The sequence below is a fragment of the Oncorhynchus tshawytscha genome, linkage group LG29 (assembly GCF_018296145.1).
Source record: "Oncorhynchus tshawytscha isolate Ot180627B linkage group LG29, Otsh_v2.0, whole genome shotgun sequence".
NCBI classification, from domain to species: Eukaryota; Metazoa; Chordata; class Actinopteri; order Salmoniformes; family Salmonidae; genus Oncorhynchus; species Oncorhynchus tshawytscha.
This window is the reverse complement of record NC_056457.1, coordinates 31,362,126-31,379,669: the sequence shown is the minus strand read 5'-3', so window position 1 is coordinate 31,379,669 and position 17,544 is coordinate 31,362,126. Positions and strand designations below refer to the sequence as shown.

Here is a 17,544-nt window from a genome sequence, read left to right as displayed (position 1 = left end):
GCATGTTTATTTTCATTAATTAGACAGAGTGGCTTTGGAACCAGGCCCAGACAAGGCATGTTTAGTTTCATTAGTTAGACAGAGTGGGTTTGGAACCAGGCCCAGACAAGGCATGTTTAGTTTCATTAATTAGACAGAGTGGCTTTGGAACCAGGCCCAGACAAGGCATGTTTAGTTTCATTAGTTAGACAGAGTGGGTTTGGAACCAGGCCCGGACAAGGCATGTTTAGTTTCATTAGTTAGACAGAGTGGGGTTGGAACCAGGCCCGGACAAGGCATGTTTAGTTTCAATCCTTTACTCTATTCCATCTCCTTACTTCCTTAACTTGTCACATGTCAGGGACAGTCTGTGGTCTGCAAAAGAGAGTCCTTTATGTACTGCTACTGCTGTGTGTGTGTGTGTAGGTTGGTGTGTAAACCGTGTTGTGCAGCTAATGCTGAAACCAACCCAGATAACATTTTATTCTGGGCCACATACACACCACCATTCATCCGCCAGTGTCGTTAACTACTGGACAGATGTTGTGCCTATGCAGTGTTCATAGCCTACTTCTGTGCCGAGTATGGCTTGGGGTATATGGCCCAACAGTGAAAATGAAATGGGAGGGCCACAACACAGACAACCCCCAAGCGATGTTCAGATGAAGGGAATTACATGAGTCTTAACATGAGCACCACTGCAACACTCAACTCAAAACAGTGGTGCTTAGTTCACTGTAGCTGCTTAGAAAAGTCATTTGAAGCCTCGACTTTATCACTCAATGAGGTAACTTCCCAGTTTTTACTAAAAACTCCACAGTAGAATAGTTTATCTATATACCTCGTCGGCGGTGTGTCGCAAGATAGATACGCCTCTCGAGGCGCATTCAAGTTGCGAGAGCCAATTTTTTAATTTTACTAGGCAAGTCAGTTAAGAACTAATTCTTATTTTCAATGACAGCCTAGGAACAGTGGGTTAACTGCCTGTTCAAGGGCAGAACGACAGATTTGTACCTTGTCAGCTCGGGGATTCAAACTTGCAACCTTTCGGTTACTAGTCCAACACTCTAACCACTAGGCTACCCTGCCACCTCTACACTCTAACCACTAGGCTACCCTGCCGCCTCTACACTCTAACCACTAGGCTACCCTGCCGCCTCACTCTAACCACTAGGCTACCCTGCCACCTCTACACTCTAACCACTAGGCTACCCTGCCACCTCTACACTCTAACCACTAGGCTACCCTGCCGCCTCTAGGCACTACACTCTAACCACTAGGCTACCCTGCCGCCTCTACACTCTAACCCTAGGCTACCCTGCCGCCTCTAACCACTAGGCTACACTCTAACCACTAGGCTACCCTGCCACCTCTACACTCTAACCACTAGGCTACCCTGCCACCTCTACACTCTAACCACTAGGCTACCCTGCCACCTCTACACTCTAACCACTAGGCTACCCTGCCGCCTCTACACTCTAACCACTAGGCTACCCTGCCGCCTCTACACTCTAACCACTAGGCTACCCTGCCGCCGCCAAAGGACGGAAAGGTATTGTGGCAAGCAGTCAGAACAATTCTTCATGCAATCGAGGGGGAAAAACACTGTTGAAAGCAGTTTTGGCAAATGTCCTGTGTGATGTATTGAAACATGTCTATGTGATAATTAGTTTATATGTAAAATGGTTGCAAATTCTCCCACTTAAAAAGATGAGAGAGGCCTGTAATTTTCATCATAGGTAAACTTCAACTATGACAGACAAAATGAGAGAGAAAAAATCCAGAAAATCACATTGTAGGATTTTTAATGAATTTATTTGCAAATTAGGATTCCTCCAATGGCATTGAGGAGTACACCTCATCAGTCATTGGCTTCATCAATAATAACGATGACGTCGTCCCCACAGTGACCGTACGTACATACCCCAACCAGAAGCCATGGATTACAGGCAACATTCACACTGAGCTAAAGGTTAGAGCTGCAGCTCCTTTAAAAGGTTATACAGCTGCACCATCGAGAGCATCCTGACCGGTTGCATCACTGCCTGGTTAGGCAACTACTCGGCGTCCGACCGCAAGGAACTACAGAGGGTGGTGCGAATGGCCCAGTACATCACTGAGGCCAAGATCTCTGCCATCCAGGACCTCCATACCAGGCGGAGTCAGAGGAAGGCCCTACCCCCAAGCCATAAGACTCCTGAACACCTAATCAAATGGCTACCCAGACTATTTGCCCCCCCCCCTTTACACTGCTGCTAATCTCTGTTGTTATCATCTATACATAGTCACTTTAATAACTCTACTCACATGTACATATTACCTCAACTAACCAGTGCCCCCGCGCATTGTATCGGTACCAAATCAAATCAAATGTATTTATATAGCCCTTCTTACATCAGCTAATATACTGTACCAAAGTGCTGTACAGAAACCCAGCCTAAAACCCCAAACAGCAAGCAATGCAGGTGTAGAAGCATGTGTATATAGTCTCGCTATTGTTATTTTACTCGCTATACATTATTTAACTGCATTGTTGGTTAGGGGCTCGTAAGCATTTCACTGTTAAGTCAAAAATACCTGTTGTATTCGGCACATGTGACTAATCAAATTTGATTTTGACATCAGATAACATAGACCATGCATACTCTATACGCATGGTCCTATATCTTAAAATAATATTAACAGAATTTTTACCAATATGATATTTGACCCATTTCTGGAGGTTAAAATACTATTTTAGAAGGTGTCAGCCTCATTTTATTTTCTTTAATTTTGGAGTAGAATGTCCTTTTTAAAAGTCACCAGAACGGAGCTTCTCAGTCGTTCTACAAAAAAAATTATGCAAGGGCACTGGAATTGGTAAAACTCTCAGTTTAATACAAAAAATATCCTCTTTCCCTAAAAGCACGATGGTCTTGTCTTTCTTAAAGGGAAGGTTAACTTTGCCCCAGACAGCCGGTCTTTGACTTAAATTTCTGTCATGGGATTTTTTGTTGTTGTTGTTGCTTTAACCCCTGAATGTAGTGAAGTAAACGTCGTCAGAAATATAACTAAAAGTACAGATACCCTCCAAAACTTTACTTAAGTGCTTTACACGACTGGTTTCATATGAGGCGACAGTACTTTTGATTGTTCACAATTAATTTATGATTATCCATAACATAGACATGTTCAGACACATCTTCTAATCTTACTTATTTACTTTCCTAGGTCTCTTTCCTCCTTCCCTAGCTTCCTTTCCTTTAGTTATTTCCTAAATTATTTTCCTATATTCCGTTCCTGTCTTTCCTGTCCTAGCTCCCATTCATTTGTTTTTTTTACAGTCCACCCACTTTTTAAACAAATTTGCTTTTGTCCACCTCTAGATTCCTCAAGACTATGTAAGATCTTGGCCCCAGCAGACACCACCACAACAAAACATAGGTATTCCTCAGACACTCTCTTTCTCCATTAAATCCCTGGCATGTTTCAGAATCAGCTGGTGGAGGGAGAGATGGACACACCCTTTCAAATGAGGGAGTTTTTGATTGGTAAAGATTTCTCATATTACAAAATGTCCCATCACGACACAAATAGCTTCCTGCAATGCGATTAGCATGACATTGCAACAATTTGTGTTCTTGTTTTTTCCGGAAGAATCCGATAACATCTAAAATGGCGTCTGAGGAATGTGGAGTCGGGTGTGATTGAAGTGGTTGCGTCTGGAAGGAGGGAGAAAGAGGTGAGCCACAAGCGTTACGTCACCTGTACCATGATGAACATTGAGAGAGGGGTGTATTTGAGGTTGGAGAATTGTATGGAGTGAGGGATGGTATGTGCCAGTTGGTCAAAATCAAATCAAATTTTATTGGTCACATACACATGGTTAGCAGATGTTAATGTGAGTGTAGCGAAATGCTTGTGCTTCTAGTTCCGACCATGCAGTAATAACCAACAAGTAATCTAACTAACAATTTCACAACAACTACCTTATACACACAAGTGTAAAGGAATGAATAAGAATATGTACATAAAAAATATATGGATGAGCGATGGCTGAACGGCATAGGCAAGATGCAGTAGATGGTATAGAGTACAGTATATACATATGATATGAGTAATGTAGGGTATGTAAACATTATATAAAGTGGCATTGTTTAAAGTGGCTAGTGATACATTTATTACATCCAATTTTGTATTATTAAAGTGGCTAGAGATGAGTCAGTATGTTGGCAGCAGCCACTCAATGTTAGTGATGGGAGGAAGGGAGATATGGGGAGGGAGAAATGTGGAGGGAGAGATGGGGAGGATGAGATGGGGAGGGAGAGATGGGGAGGGAGAGATGGGGATGGGGAGATGAGATGGGGAGGGAGAGATGGGGAGGGAGAGATGGGGAGGATGTGTTTATCTGACACCAAGGATAGACATCTTCCCTATCTCTCCTTCCAGCAGCTTGGGAATTATATACAAACCCTATCAACACCAGGTAGAATTGTTACTATAATTGTTATTATAAATGAATTGTTATTCATTGAACTGATGGTGTGCTTTGTTAAAATGTTATATCATTTTTTGGCTTTGAAGCCAACTGGTGTCTCGCTGCTCCTACCTATACTGGGCATAGAAATAGTTTATACAATAGAACAGTTGCAAAGGTCTGAAATTAAATACAAAAATCAATGAATCACATCAACACCAGTGAGCTTCCCATGGGAAGGGAAAACAGGAAGGGGAAGGGAAAACAGGAAGGGGAAGGGAAAGCAGGAAGGTAGAAGGTAGAAGGGGAAACAGGAAGGGGAAGGGGGACAGTTTACCAACATGTCTTTACCATGTACGCTGTCTCTATGGACGAGATAGGACAGCAGTCCATGCTTTGTTTTTGTTTACTAATGTTTTCAAATGCTTTAAACGTTTTAGCACAAATCCAATTCAAGTCGATGGTACTTATTATAGTACTTATTATTTTTCATGTTCCATGTTACAACTTGTAATGAACCAGATTTGTCGATTGACTTCATCCTCAACTGCTCTTCTGTTTAAGAGCAGCTGAAAATACACCGAACCAAAATCAACACTACCGTTCAAAAGTTTGAGGTCACTTAGAAATGTCCTTGTTTTTGAAGGAAAAGCAATTTTTTGGTCCATTCAAATGACATCGAATTAATCAGAAATACAGTGTAGACATTGTTAATGTTGTAAATGAATATTGTATCTGGAAACGGCTGATTTAAACATTTTAAAATGGTATATCTACATAGAGTACAGAGGCCCATTATCAGCAACCATCACTCCTGTGTTCGTTAGACTAGTTGAGTTTCTGGAGCATCAGCATTTGTGGGTTCAATTACAGGCTACTCCCTTCACAGAACAGTGCAAACTGGCTATAACCAGAATAGAAAGAGGAATGAGAGGCCCCGGTGCACAACTGAGCAAGCGGACAGGTGTTTAGTTTGAGAAACAGACACCTCACAAGTCCTCAACTGGCAGCTTCATGAAATAGTACCAGCTAAAGACCAGTCTCAACGTCAACAGTGAAGAGGCGACTCCGGGATGCTGGCCTTCTAGGCAGAGTACCTCTGTCCAGTCTCAACGTCAACAGTGAAGAGGTGACTCCGGGATGCTGGCCTTCTAGGCAGAGTAGCAAAGAAAAAGCCATATCTCAGACTGGCCAATTATAAGAAAATATTAAGATGGGCAAAAGAACACAGCCACTGGACAGAGGAACTCTGCCTAGAAGGCCAGCATCCCGGAGTTGCCTCTTCACTGTTGACGTTGGGACTTTTTCCTCCAAACATAACGATGGACATTATGGCCAAAAAGTTATATTTTTGTTTCATCAGACCAGAGGACATTTCTCCAAAAAAGTACAAACATTGTCCCCATGTGCAGTTGCAAACCATAGTCTGACTTTTTATGGCGGTTTTGGAGCAGTGGCTTCTTCCTTGCTGAGCGGCCTTTCAGGTTATGTCGATATAGGACTGGTTTTACTGTGGATATAGATAATTTTGTACCTGTTTCCTCCAGCATCTCCACAAGGTCCTTTGCTGTTGTTCTGGGATTGATTTGCACTTTTCACACCAAAGTTTGTTCATCTCTAGGAGACAGAACGCGTCTTCTTCCTGGACGGTATGATGGCTGCATGGTCCCATGGTGTTTATACTTACGTACTATTGTTTATATAGATGAACGTGGTACCTTCAGGCGTTTGGAAATTCCTCCCAAGGATGAACCAGACTTGTGGAGGTCTACAATTCTTTTTCTGAGGTCTTGGCTGATTTCTTTTGATTTTCCCATGATGTCAAACAAAGAGGCACTGAGTTTGAAGGCAGGCCTTGAAATACATCCACAGGTACACCTCCAATTGATTAACATGATGTCAATTTGCCTATCAGAAGCTTCTAAAGCCATGACATAATTTTCTGACATTTTTCAAGCTGTTTAAAGGCACAGTCAACCTAGTGTATGTAAACTTCTGACCCACTGGAATTGTGATACAGTGAATTATAAGCTAAATAATCTGTAAACAATTGTTGGAAAAATGACTTGTGTCATGCACAAAGTAGATGTCATAACCGACTTGCCAAAACTACAGTTTGTTAACAAGAAATGTGTGGTTAAAAAATGGTTAAAAAACTAGTTTTAATGACTCCAACCTAAGTGTATGTAAACTTCCGACTTCAACTGTATGTAGATATTCCATTTTTTTTTTATCAGCCGTTTCCAGCTACAATAGTAATTTACAACACTAAAAATGTCTACACTGTATTTCTGATCAATTTGATATTTTAATGGAAAGAAAAAATAGCTTTTCTTTCAAAAACAAGGACATTTCTAAGTGACCCCAAACTTTTAAACGGTAAAGTACATGCAACAATTAAAAAGATTTTACTGAGTTACAGTTCATATGAGGAAATCAGTGAATTTAAATGAATTCATGAGGCCCTAATCTATGGATTTCACATGACTGGGAATACAGATTGGCGTCTGTTGGTTACAGATACCTTAATTTAAAAAGTAGGGGTGTGGCTCAGACAACCAGTCTGTATCTGGTGTGACCATTTGCCTCATGCAGCACAACACATCTCCTTCACATAGAGTTGAACAGGCTGTTGATTGTGGCCTGTGGAATGTTGTCCCACTCCTCTTCAATGGCTGTGAGAAGTAGCTGGATATTTGCAGGAACTGGAACATGCTGTCATACCTGTCGATCCAGAGCATCTTAAACATGCTCAATGGGTTGACATGTCTGGTGATATATGGAGGTCATGGAAGTAATGGGACATTTTCTGCTTTCAGGAATATTGTACAGATCCTTGCGACATGGGGTTGTGCATTATCATGCTGAAACATGAGGTGATGGCGGCGGATGAATGGCAACGACAATGGGCCTCAGGATCTCATCACCGTATCTCTGTGCATTCAAATGTTCATCAATAAAATGCAATTGTGCTCGTGGTCCATAGCTTATGCCTGCCTATACCATAACCCCTACATGGGGTAACTGTTCACAATGTTGACATCAGCAAACCGCTCGCCCACAAAACTCCATCTGCCCGGTACAGTTGAAACCGGGATTCATCCGTGAAGAACACACTTCTCCAACGTACCAGTGGCCATCGAAAGTGAAGCATTTGCCCACTGAAGTCGGTTGCGATTCCGAACTGCAGTCAGGTCAAGACCCTGGTGAGGACGACGAGCATGCAGATGAGCTTCTGACAGTTCTGAAATTCTTTGGTTGTGCAAAGTCACAGGTTCGTCATCTGTCCGAGTGGCTGGTCTCAGACGATCCTGCAGGTGAAGAAGCCGGATGTGGAGGTCCTGGGCTGGCGTGGTTACACATGGTCTGCGGTTGTGAGGCCGGTTTGTATGTATTGTCAAATTCTCTAAAACTATGTTGGAGGCGGCTTTTGGTAGAGAAATTAACATTCAATTATCTGGCAACAGCTCTGGTGGGTATTACTGCAGTCAGCATGCCAATTGTATACTCCCTCAAAACTCCCTCAAAACTTGAGACATCTGTGGCATTGTCTTGTGTAACAAAACTGCACATTTTAGATTGGCCTTTTATTGTCCCCAGCACAAGGTGCACCTGTGTAATGATCATGCTGTTTAATCAGCTTCTTGATATGCCACACCTGTCAGGTGGATAGATTTTCTTGGCAAAGGGTAAATGCTCACTAACAGGGATGTAATCAAATTTGTGCACAACATTTGAGAGAAATACAGTTTTTGTGCGTATGGAGAATTTCTGGGATCTCTTATTTCAGCTCATGAAACATGGGACCAAATCTTTGCATGTTGCATTCATATTTTTGTTCAGTGTAATTTGGGGAGCATAGCTGGGTTAGCTGGTTTAATACAGCCAGCTTTGGGCCAGAAGAAACACTAAGTATGTGGTCCACAGCTGGGCCGGAATAACCACCACTTTCAAAACACTTTGGTAGAACCTAAAAGTCCCAAGCAGCCATCTACACTTCCTCTAAGTTGACACACTTGCGCACTATCCTGTTGTAATATTCACACAGACACACACACACACACACAAACACACAGACAGAGACACAAACAGACAGAGACACACACACACACACAGACAGAGACACACACACACACAGACTGAGACACACACACACACACACAAACACACAGACAGAGACACAAACAGAGAGAGACACACACACACACACAGACACACACACACACAGAGACATAGACACACACACACACAGACACACACACACACATTTTGGAGAAAAAAACCCACTTTAGACTCACTTCTGTTGTACCTGTCACAGTTTCCTTCCCTTTTCCCAAGCAGACACCGTTACCATGACAAAATAACACCTACATCCAAAGCTGAGATACTCCGTGGGTGTCAGATTCATACCTCTTCTTTCCTTAGAACGTGTTATGGAGAAGGTCCGAAGGCCCAATACCCCTCATTTTCATTTAATTTACCTTGTTCATGTTGCTGCTATCTTAAAAGACACCAGGTTCCAATTTTGAAGCAAAATCCTGTCACAACAAAGTTTTAGTTGAGTTTTTTGTTGTATTTTTTTCTGCAAGAGAAGCATTTTCTTGTCTTACCCTGACAAACAACAACATTGACTGAACAGAGGAGCCAAAAAGGTACACACTACACATTACACATTTTTTACACATCAGAGAATCAACAGAACACATTTTTCTTGTCTTACCCTGACAAACAACAACATTGACTGAACAGAGGAGCCAAAAAGGTACACACTACACATTACACATTACACACTACATACTACACATCAGAGAATCACACACACTACACATTACACACTACACATTACATACTACACATCAGAGAATCACACACACTACACATTACACACTACACATTACACACTACACATCAGAGAATCACACACACTACACATTACACACTACACATTACACACTACACATCAGAGAATCTTACACACTACACATTACACACTACATACTACATACTTCACATCAGAGAATCACACACACTACACACTACATACTACATACTACATACTTCACATCAGAGAATCACACACACTACACATTACACACTACACATCAGAGAACACACTACACACACATACAGAGAATCACACACACACACACACACACACACACACATCACAGAATCACACACACACACACACACACACACACACACACACACACACACACACACACACACACACACACACACACACACACACACACACACACACACACACCACACACACTTCACACACACACACACATCACAAATGTCCCTCTTACCACTGCTGTGCCCAATTCCACTGCTAACTCTTTAGAGGCTCTAATACATTGTGCTTTAATTACGTGTCTAATTCAGCCACAGGGCCCGCTGCTTTGAAGGCCCAAGTCCCTTGTGTCCTCAGAGAGGGCACTCTGATATGGCTCTATGCCACAGACAGGTGCTTTGTGCTCTGAGTCCTATAAGGCCTTTGTCTTGGTGTCTCCGTGGCCCCCAAGGTCCCACTGGGTGAGTGGGGGCCTAGTGTCCCATTGGTTGTGAATGGACCAATGATAAAATAAGCTGCTGCCACTGTGTACTCATTAAATATTCACAGTGGACTCCACCCACACTCCATTATGTAAATGTCACCTCGACGACGCGAGCGTTCAGGGACGGGCAGATTTTTAAAAACAATTTAAACCCCAAAAAATATCTGTTTCTGTTGAGCAGTAATGGACAACTAAAGGGAATCGGCCCACTCACACTCAGCATGTTGTATGAATGGATGTGTCTGTTCGTAGCCTAGGAACAGAAATATCCTATACTCTTAGTCTACAATTAACAGAAAGTAGGCTGAGCAGATGTGTAAATATTAACCATATTTGCTTCAGTGATGTACTACTACTACTGTGTGTGAATTCATGTGAATTCAAGGGGCGGCAGGGTAGCCTAGTGGTTAGAGCGTTGGACTAGTAACCGAAAGGTTGCAAATTCGAATCCCCGAGCTGACAAGGTACAAATCTGCTGTTCTGCCCACGAACAGGCAGTTAATCCACTGTTCCTAGGCCGTCATTGAAAATAAGAAGTTGTTCTTAACTGACTTGCTGAGTTAAATAAAGGTTAAAAAAAAGGCTGTAATAGGAGAAACTGAGGATGGATAAAATAAGGTAAAATAAATAATTTTAAAAAATGTACAGGATGTGGTTTTATTTTCATTTTTATTTCCGTATGTATCATCCTTATTGAATCAGAAAATGGCTAATGCATCTAACAGGTCATGTGTAAAAAATAACATAGTGTTCGCAAGATAGGTATAGGACACAACCCAGTTCCTGCTACATTTTGTGTCACTATGCCATGAATCAGAGCTGATGTTGACAAATAATGATCCGCCCTCTATCATTAATTGCAGCCGTTGGCCTCGCATAATCCTGAGCGTAATACAAAAGCTCAACTTCTTTTTCCTACCAACATCATTTGAGTTTCCTCTTTCAAATCACCAGGCTGGCATGTTGTGTCAATCCTTCATCAATTTGTTTGAGGCACTTAAAGCAATACAAAACGGCAATAAGAAGACCAGTTCTGTCACGGTAATGGTCAACTTGACTTCAGTACATTGGTCGATATTGAACATTTCAAAAACAAACTTGATTACGAAACTATTTTTGAAGCATATCATTTTGACATGAGGATTGTAGAATTATTTTATTAGTGAACTCTCTGTCAGCTTTGCAAAGATAGAGTTCCTACACTATATGTAAAACAAAAAGTATGTGGACACCCCTTCAAATGAGTGGATTCGGCTATTTCAGCCACACCCTTTGCAGACAGCTGTATAAAATCAAGCACACTGCCATGCAATCTCCATAGACAAACACTGGCAGTAAAATGGCCTTACTGAAGAGCTCAGTGACTTTCAACAGTGGCACCGTCGTAGGATGCCACCTTTCCAACTAGTCAGTCTGTCATTGAGCCAAGTCACAGATTTAGCTGTGATGTGAAGGCGAATTATAATCAGCCCAGAGCCAGACCCGGCTGTGACAGGACAGGCTTGGTGTGGGATAGGACAGTAGCAGATGGTCTTTGACAACCAGGAGAGAAACTGGAAATGTAGTGGAGGCAGGAGTCTCTGTTTTTAATAATGCAGCATATAGGGGGAGCTGCTGTACCTGACAGTGACGCTGTCTGTCTGCCAGTCTGTGTTCGGTCTGTCTATCTGCCTGTCTGTGTTTGGTCTGTCTGTCTGCCAGTCTGTGTTCGGTCTGTCTATCTGCCTGTCTGTGTTTGGTCTGTCTATCTGCCTGTCTGTGTTCGGTCTGTCTGCCTGTCTGTGTTCGGTCTGTCTATCTGCCTGTCTGTGTTCGGTCTGTCTATCTGCCTGTCTGTGTTCGGTCTGTCTGTCTGCCTGTCTGTGTTTGGTCTGTCTATCTGCCTGTCTGTGTTTGGTCTGTCTATCTGCCTGTCTGTGTTAGGTCTGTCTATCTGCCTGTCTGCGTTCGGTCTGTCTGCCTGTCTGTGTTCGGTCTGTCTATCTGCCTGCCTGTGTTCGGTCTGTCTATCTGTCTGCCTGTGTTTGGTCTGTCTATCTGTCTGTCTGTGTTTGGTCTGTCTATCTGCCTGTGTTTGGTCTGTCTATCTGCCTGTCTGTGTTTGGTCTGTCTATCTGCCTGCCTGTGTTTGATCTGTCTATCTGCCAGTCTGTTTAGTTTGTGTTGGTAAAGCCTCTCAGTATCTCCTCTACCTCCAGCTGACTCTCAGTATCTCCTCTACCTCCAGCTGACTCTCAGTATCTCCTCTACCTCCAGCTGACTCTCAGTATCTCCTCTACCTCCAGCTGACTCTCAGTATCTCCTCTACCTCCAGCTGACTCTCAGTATCTCCTCTACCTCCAGCTGACTCTCAGTATCTCCTCTACCTCCAGCTGACTCTCAGTATCTCCTCTACCTCCAGCTGACTCTCAGTATCTCCTCTACCTCCAGCTGACTCTCAGTATCTCCTCTACCTCCAGCTGACTCTCAGTATCTCCTCTACCTCCAGCTGACTCTCAGTATCTCCTCTACCTCCAGCTGACTCTCAGTATCTCCTCTACCTCCAGCTGACTCTCGGTATCTCCTCTACCTCCAGCTGACTCTCGGTATCTCCTCTACCTCCAGCTGACTCTCGGTATCTCCTCTACCTCCAGCTGACTCTCGGTATCTCCTCTACCTCCAGCTGACTCTCGGTATCTCCTCTACCTCCAGCTGACTCTCAGTATCTCCTCTACCTCCAGCTGACTCTCGGTATCTCCTCTACCTCCAGCTGACTCTCAGTATCTCCTCTACCTCCAGCTGACTCTCAGTATCTCCTCTACCTCCAGCTGACTCTCGGTATCTCCTCTACCTCCAGCTGACTCTCAGTATCTCCTCTACCTCCAGCTGACTCTCGGTATCTCCTCTACCTCCAGCTGACTCTCAGTATCTCCTCTACCTCCAGCTGACTCTCGGTATCTCCTCTACCTCCAGCTGACTCTCAGTATCTCCTCTACCTCCAGCTGACTCTCAGTATCTCCTCTACCTCCAGCTGACTCTCATCACCTATAGAAGAGCAAGCAAGAGCGGATCTGCGGGTTCACATAACAGTACTACAGCGAGAGAGACCAACATTATAATAGTTCCCTTGTTGACAAGAAATAACACTATTGAGGATATGACACAATTTACAAGTTCACTGCCAACTAAGTGATTGAAACAGACAACAACAGGTTTTCCATCTGTGCAGAGCAAAATATTTCATTTGGCTATTGTGTTTACTCCATTAGATGCGTGAACATCTGGGCATAGTAGAGTTGCCTAGCAGGCAATTTGAAGCGTTTTACTTTGTCACTGTGAATGTAAACACGTTTCTTATCATACCTGTGACATCTGAGGTCGGAGGTTGATCTCTTTGAGGTTGATGGACTGGGGTCGGAGGTTGTTGAGAAGTTGACACAGGAGCACTCCATCTCGGAGGGTCTGAGCCAGGTCGAATACCTGAGCAGACTCCCATGTTACCCGATGGTCGGGTGGAAGCACCTTGCAGTTGATCAGCCACAATGTGCACTGCCTCCAATACTCCATTTAGGTTTGAGATCAGACAAATCTTACGCGACAAATAGGAATCCTATTGGAGTATAATCAATAGAACGCACTAATACAACATTGTGTCCATTCTCAATTTCTCATATAACCGATGAAAACGAAACTAGGTATAGTAGCAGGATTTAATTCTACTTCTCTCCGTTTCATAACAGAAATAAAAGTAAATTGGAAGACGCTAGGCTACTGTCTGTAGGCTACGTGTACTCTGTCCATTGATGACTGAACTGTTACATTGCTGACAGTAACGGCAACGCGGTCCGTGCGCTCTCCCTCCCTAGCTCTCTCTCGCTCGCTCTGTCTACAGGGCTAAACTACCACCCGCAGCCTCTCCTCTTCCGTTTGCCACTCATACAGAATGTTCCGTGTACACTGTGTTAGGCTATTACATTGATATTAGCGTTGTCACCTCATAAGGGACAGTTCGAGATTTACTGGCAGAGGGGGTCCATAATAGGGATGGTTGGCAAACTTCTTTTTTTGCTTTGCTTTTGCTTTTTTTATTTTTTATTCTGCACAGGGGATGGTAGTTTTTCCTTGGTTTACATTCACTCTTCTGCAGGTTTTGCTTTTGCCTCCCAAGCCAAGGTGCTTTGGTACTTACCGTATGCACAATGTTTTTCTGCAAGCTAACTTTTATTATAAACTGGTTGGTTCGAGCCCTGAATGCTGATTGGCTGACAGCCGTTGTATACCACGGGTTTGACAAAACATACTTTTTGTTAGTATAATAAGGCACCTCGGGGGGCAATATTGTATATGGCCAATATACCACGGCTAAGGTCTGTATCCAGGCAGTCCGCGTTGCGTCGTGCATAAAAACAACCCTTAGCCGTGGTATATTGGCCATATACCACACCCCCTCGGGTCTTATTGTTGGTCTACACCACAGGTCAATATAGGCACAAATTATCCACTATATTGTCCAGGTATCTAGTCAGACGTGTTGGATGTGTGTTTTGTCTTGTCCCGTCCTGTCCCGTATAAATATAGTTTACCTTTTTTTCCATAGATATTTCGTATATATTTTAATCTCACCTTCCAGCTTAAGACTGAATATACTCTCCTGCAACCCGCCTCACCCAAAGTGGTACAGATCTGCTATTTTTATCATTTAGAACCAGAACCCCCATCAGAAGCCAGCCAGCTAACAAGCTACTAGCTAGTAGTCAGTTAGCCACTGCTAGCAGTCTTCACCGTTAACTCGGACACCAGCCAGCCTCAGCTCGGTCAATACCTGCCAGTATGCACAGCGCAATATCAACCCAGAGCATATCGGACTGCTTTTTCTCTACCACATCTCCGGATTCCTACCGCAAGCTCTGAACCTTTACACCGGATCATCACAGCTAACTAGCTGCAATCTGAGTGGCTACTCCTGGCTAACGTCTCTGTCCCGAAGTAAGCACCAGTTAGCCTCGAGCTAGGCCCATCTCCCGGCAAGCCGAAGAGGTCCACCAGCTAATTACTGGGCTAAAACACCTCCTTTGCCAATTGACCTGGACCCTTTACTGCCGACACGACAGCCCAGCCATTCCATCACGACTGGTCTACCGACAAATTTGTCTGAGGTGGTTTCAACAGGCTCTTCCGTTGCGACATCGCCGAAGTCCCATCTGCTAGCCCCGGCCTGCTAGCTGTCTGAATCGCCGTGTCTTAGATAGCCCTTTTGTCCCTCCCCCCACACATGTGGTGACCTCACCTGGCTTAACTGGTGCCTCTAGAGACAAAACCTTTCTCGTCGGTTTACCTCAACTGTACTCACATCCTACCATACCCTTGTCTGTACGTTATGCCTTGATTCTAGTCTTCCACGCAAAGAAATCTGCTCCTTTTACTCTCTGTTCCGAACGCACCAGATGACCAGTTCTTATAGCCTTTAGCCGTACCCTTATCCTACTCCTCCTCTGTTCCTCTGGTGATGTAGACATTAACCCAGGCCCTGCAGCACCCAGCACCACTCCTATTCCCCAGGCGCTTTCATTTGTTGACTTCTGTAACTGTAAAAGCCTTGGTTTCATGCATGTTAACATCAGAAGCCTCCTCCCTAAGTTTGTTTTATTTACTGCTTTAGCACGCTCTGCCAACCCTGATGTCCTAGCAGTGTTTGAATCCTGGCTTAGGAAGGCCACCAAAAATCCTGAAATTTCAATCCCCAACTACAACATTTTCCGCCAAGATAAAACTTCCAAAGGGGTCGGAGTTGCAATCTACTGCAGAGACAGTATGACAGAACCAATATACACAGGCAGAATAAGAGAATAAAAGCAGAATGGGCCTAGCTCGAGGAAAGCAGAATAAGAGCACCTCCTCCCTGCTGCCCACTGCACTGAGGATAGGAAACACTGTCACTACCAATAAATCTATGGTAACTGATCATTTCAATAAGCATTTTTTACAGCTGGCCATGCTTTCCACCTGGCTACCCCTACCCCGGCCAACAACTCTTCACCCCCTGCAGAAACTAGCCCAAGCCGCCCCTGCTTCTGCTTCACCCAAATCCAGACAGCTGATGTTCTGTAAGAGCTGCAAATCTGGATCCCTACAATTCAGCTGGGCTAGACAACCCCCTCTCTTTCTAAAATTATCCACCGAAATTGTTGCAACCCCTATTACTAGCCTGTTCAACCTCTCTTTCGTATCGTCTGAGATCCCCAACGATTGGAAAGCTGCCGCGGTCATCCCCCTCTTCAAAGGGGGAGACAATCAAGACCCAAACTGTTGTAAACTTGTATCCATCCTGCCCTGCCTTTCTAAAATCTTCGAAAGCCAAGTTAACAAACAGATCACCGACCATTTCGAATCCCACCGTACCTTCTCCACTACGCAGTCTGGTTTCCGAGCTGGTCATGGGTGCACATCAGCCACGTTCAAGGTCATAAAAAATATCATAACCGCCATCAATAAAAGACAGTACTGTGCAGCAGTCTCATCGACCTGGCCAAGGCTTTCAACTCTGTCAATCACCGTATTCTTATCGGCAGACTCAATAGCCTTGATTTCTCTAATGACTGCCTCGCCTGGTTCAACAAATACTTCTCAGAGGTCAGTGTGTCAAATCGGAGGGCCTGTTGTCCGGACCTCTGGCAGTCTTTATGGGGGTGCCACAGGATTCAATTCTCGGCTCTTTTCTCTGTATATATCAATGATGTCGATCTTGCTGCTGGTGAGTCTCTGATCCACCTCTACGCAGACGACACCATTCTGTATACTTCTGGCCCTTATTTGGACACTGTGTTAGCAAACCTCCAAAGGAGCTTCAATGCCATACAACATTCCTTCCCGTGGCATCCAACTGATTTTAAATGCTAGTAAAATTAAATGCATGCTCTTCAATCAATTGCTACCCGCACCCGCCTGCCCGACTAGCAACAATACTCTGGACGGTTCTGACTTAGAATATGTGGACAACTACAAATACCTAGGTGTCTTGTTATACTGTAAACTCTCCATCCATACTCACATTAAGCATCTCCAATCCAAAATTAAATCTAGAATCGACTTGCTATTTCGCAATAAAGCCTCCTTCACTCATGCTGCCAAACATACTCTCGTAAAACTGACTATCCTACCGATCCTTGACTTTGGCGATGTCATTTACAAAATAGCCTCCAACACTCTACTCAGCAAACTGGACGTAGTCTATCTCAGTGCCATCCATTTTGTCACCAAAGCCCCATATACTACCCATCACTGCGACCTGTATGCTCTCGTTGGCTGGCCCTCACTACAAACCCACTGGCTCCAGGTCATCTATAAGTCTTTTCTAGGTAAAGCCCCGCCTTATCTCAGCTCACTGGTCACCACAGCAACACCCACCCGTAGCACGTGCTCCAGCAGGTATATTTCACTGGTCATCCCCAAAGCCAACACTTCCTTTGGCCGCCTTTCCTTCCAGTTCTCTGCTGCCAATGACTGGAACGAATTGCAAAAATCACTGAAGCTGGAGACTTATATCTCCCTCTCTCTCTAAGCATCAAC

General features: G+C 44.0%; 1 protein-coding gene across 2 annotated transcripts in view; it reads right to left on the bottom strand.

The window, feature by feature from the left end:
• LOC112239456 (guanine nucleotide exchange factor VAV3) overlaps positions 1-13,923 on the bottom strand; it is a 212,399-nt gene extending 198,476 nt beyond the window's left edge. For both annotated transcript variants that reach the window (XM_042308465.1, XM_042308466.1), the window contains exon 1: positions 13,342-13,923. In XM_042308465.1, coding sequence (XP_042164399.1) covers positions 13,342-13,545 — 204 coding nt within the window. In that variant the 5' untranslated portion in view covers positions 13,546-13,923. The remainder of the gene's footprint in view (positions 1-13,341) is intronic.
• Between the last annotated feature and the right edge of the window lie 3,621 nt (positions 13,924-17,544).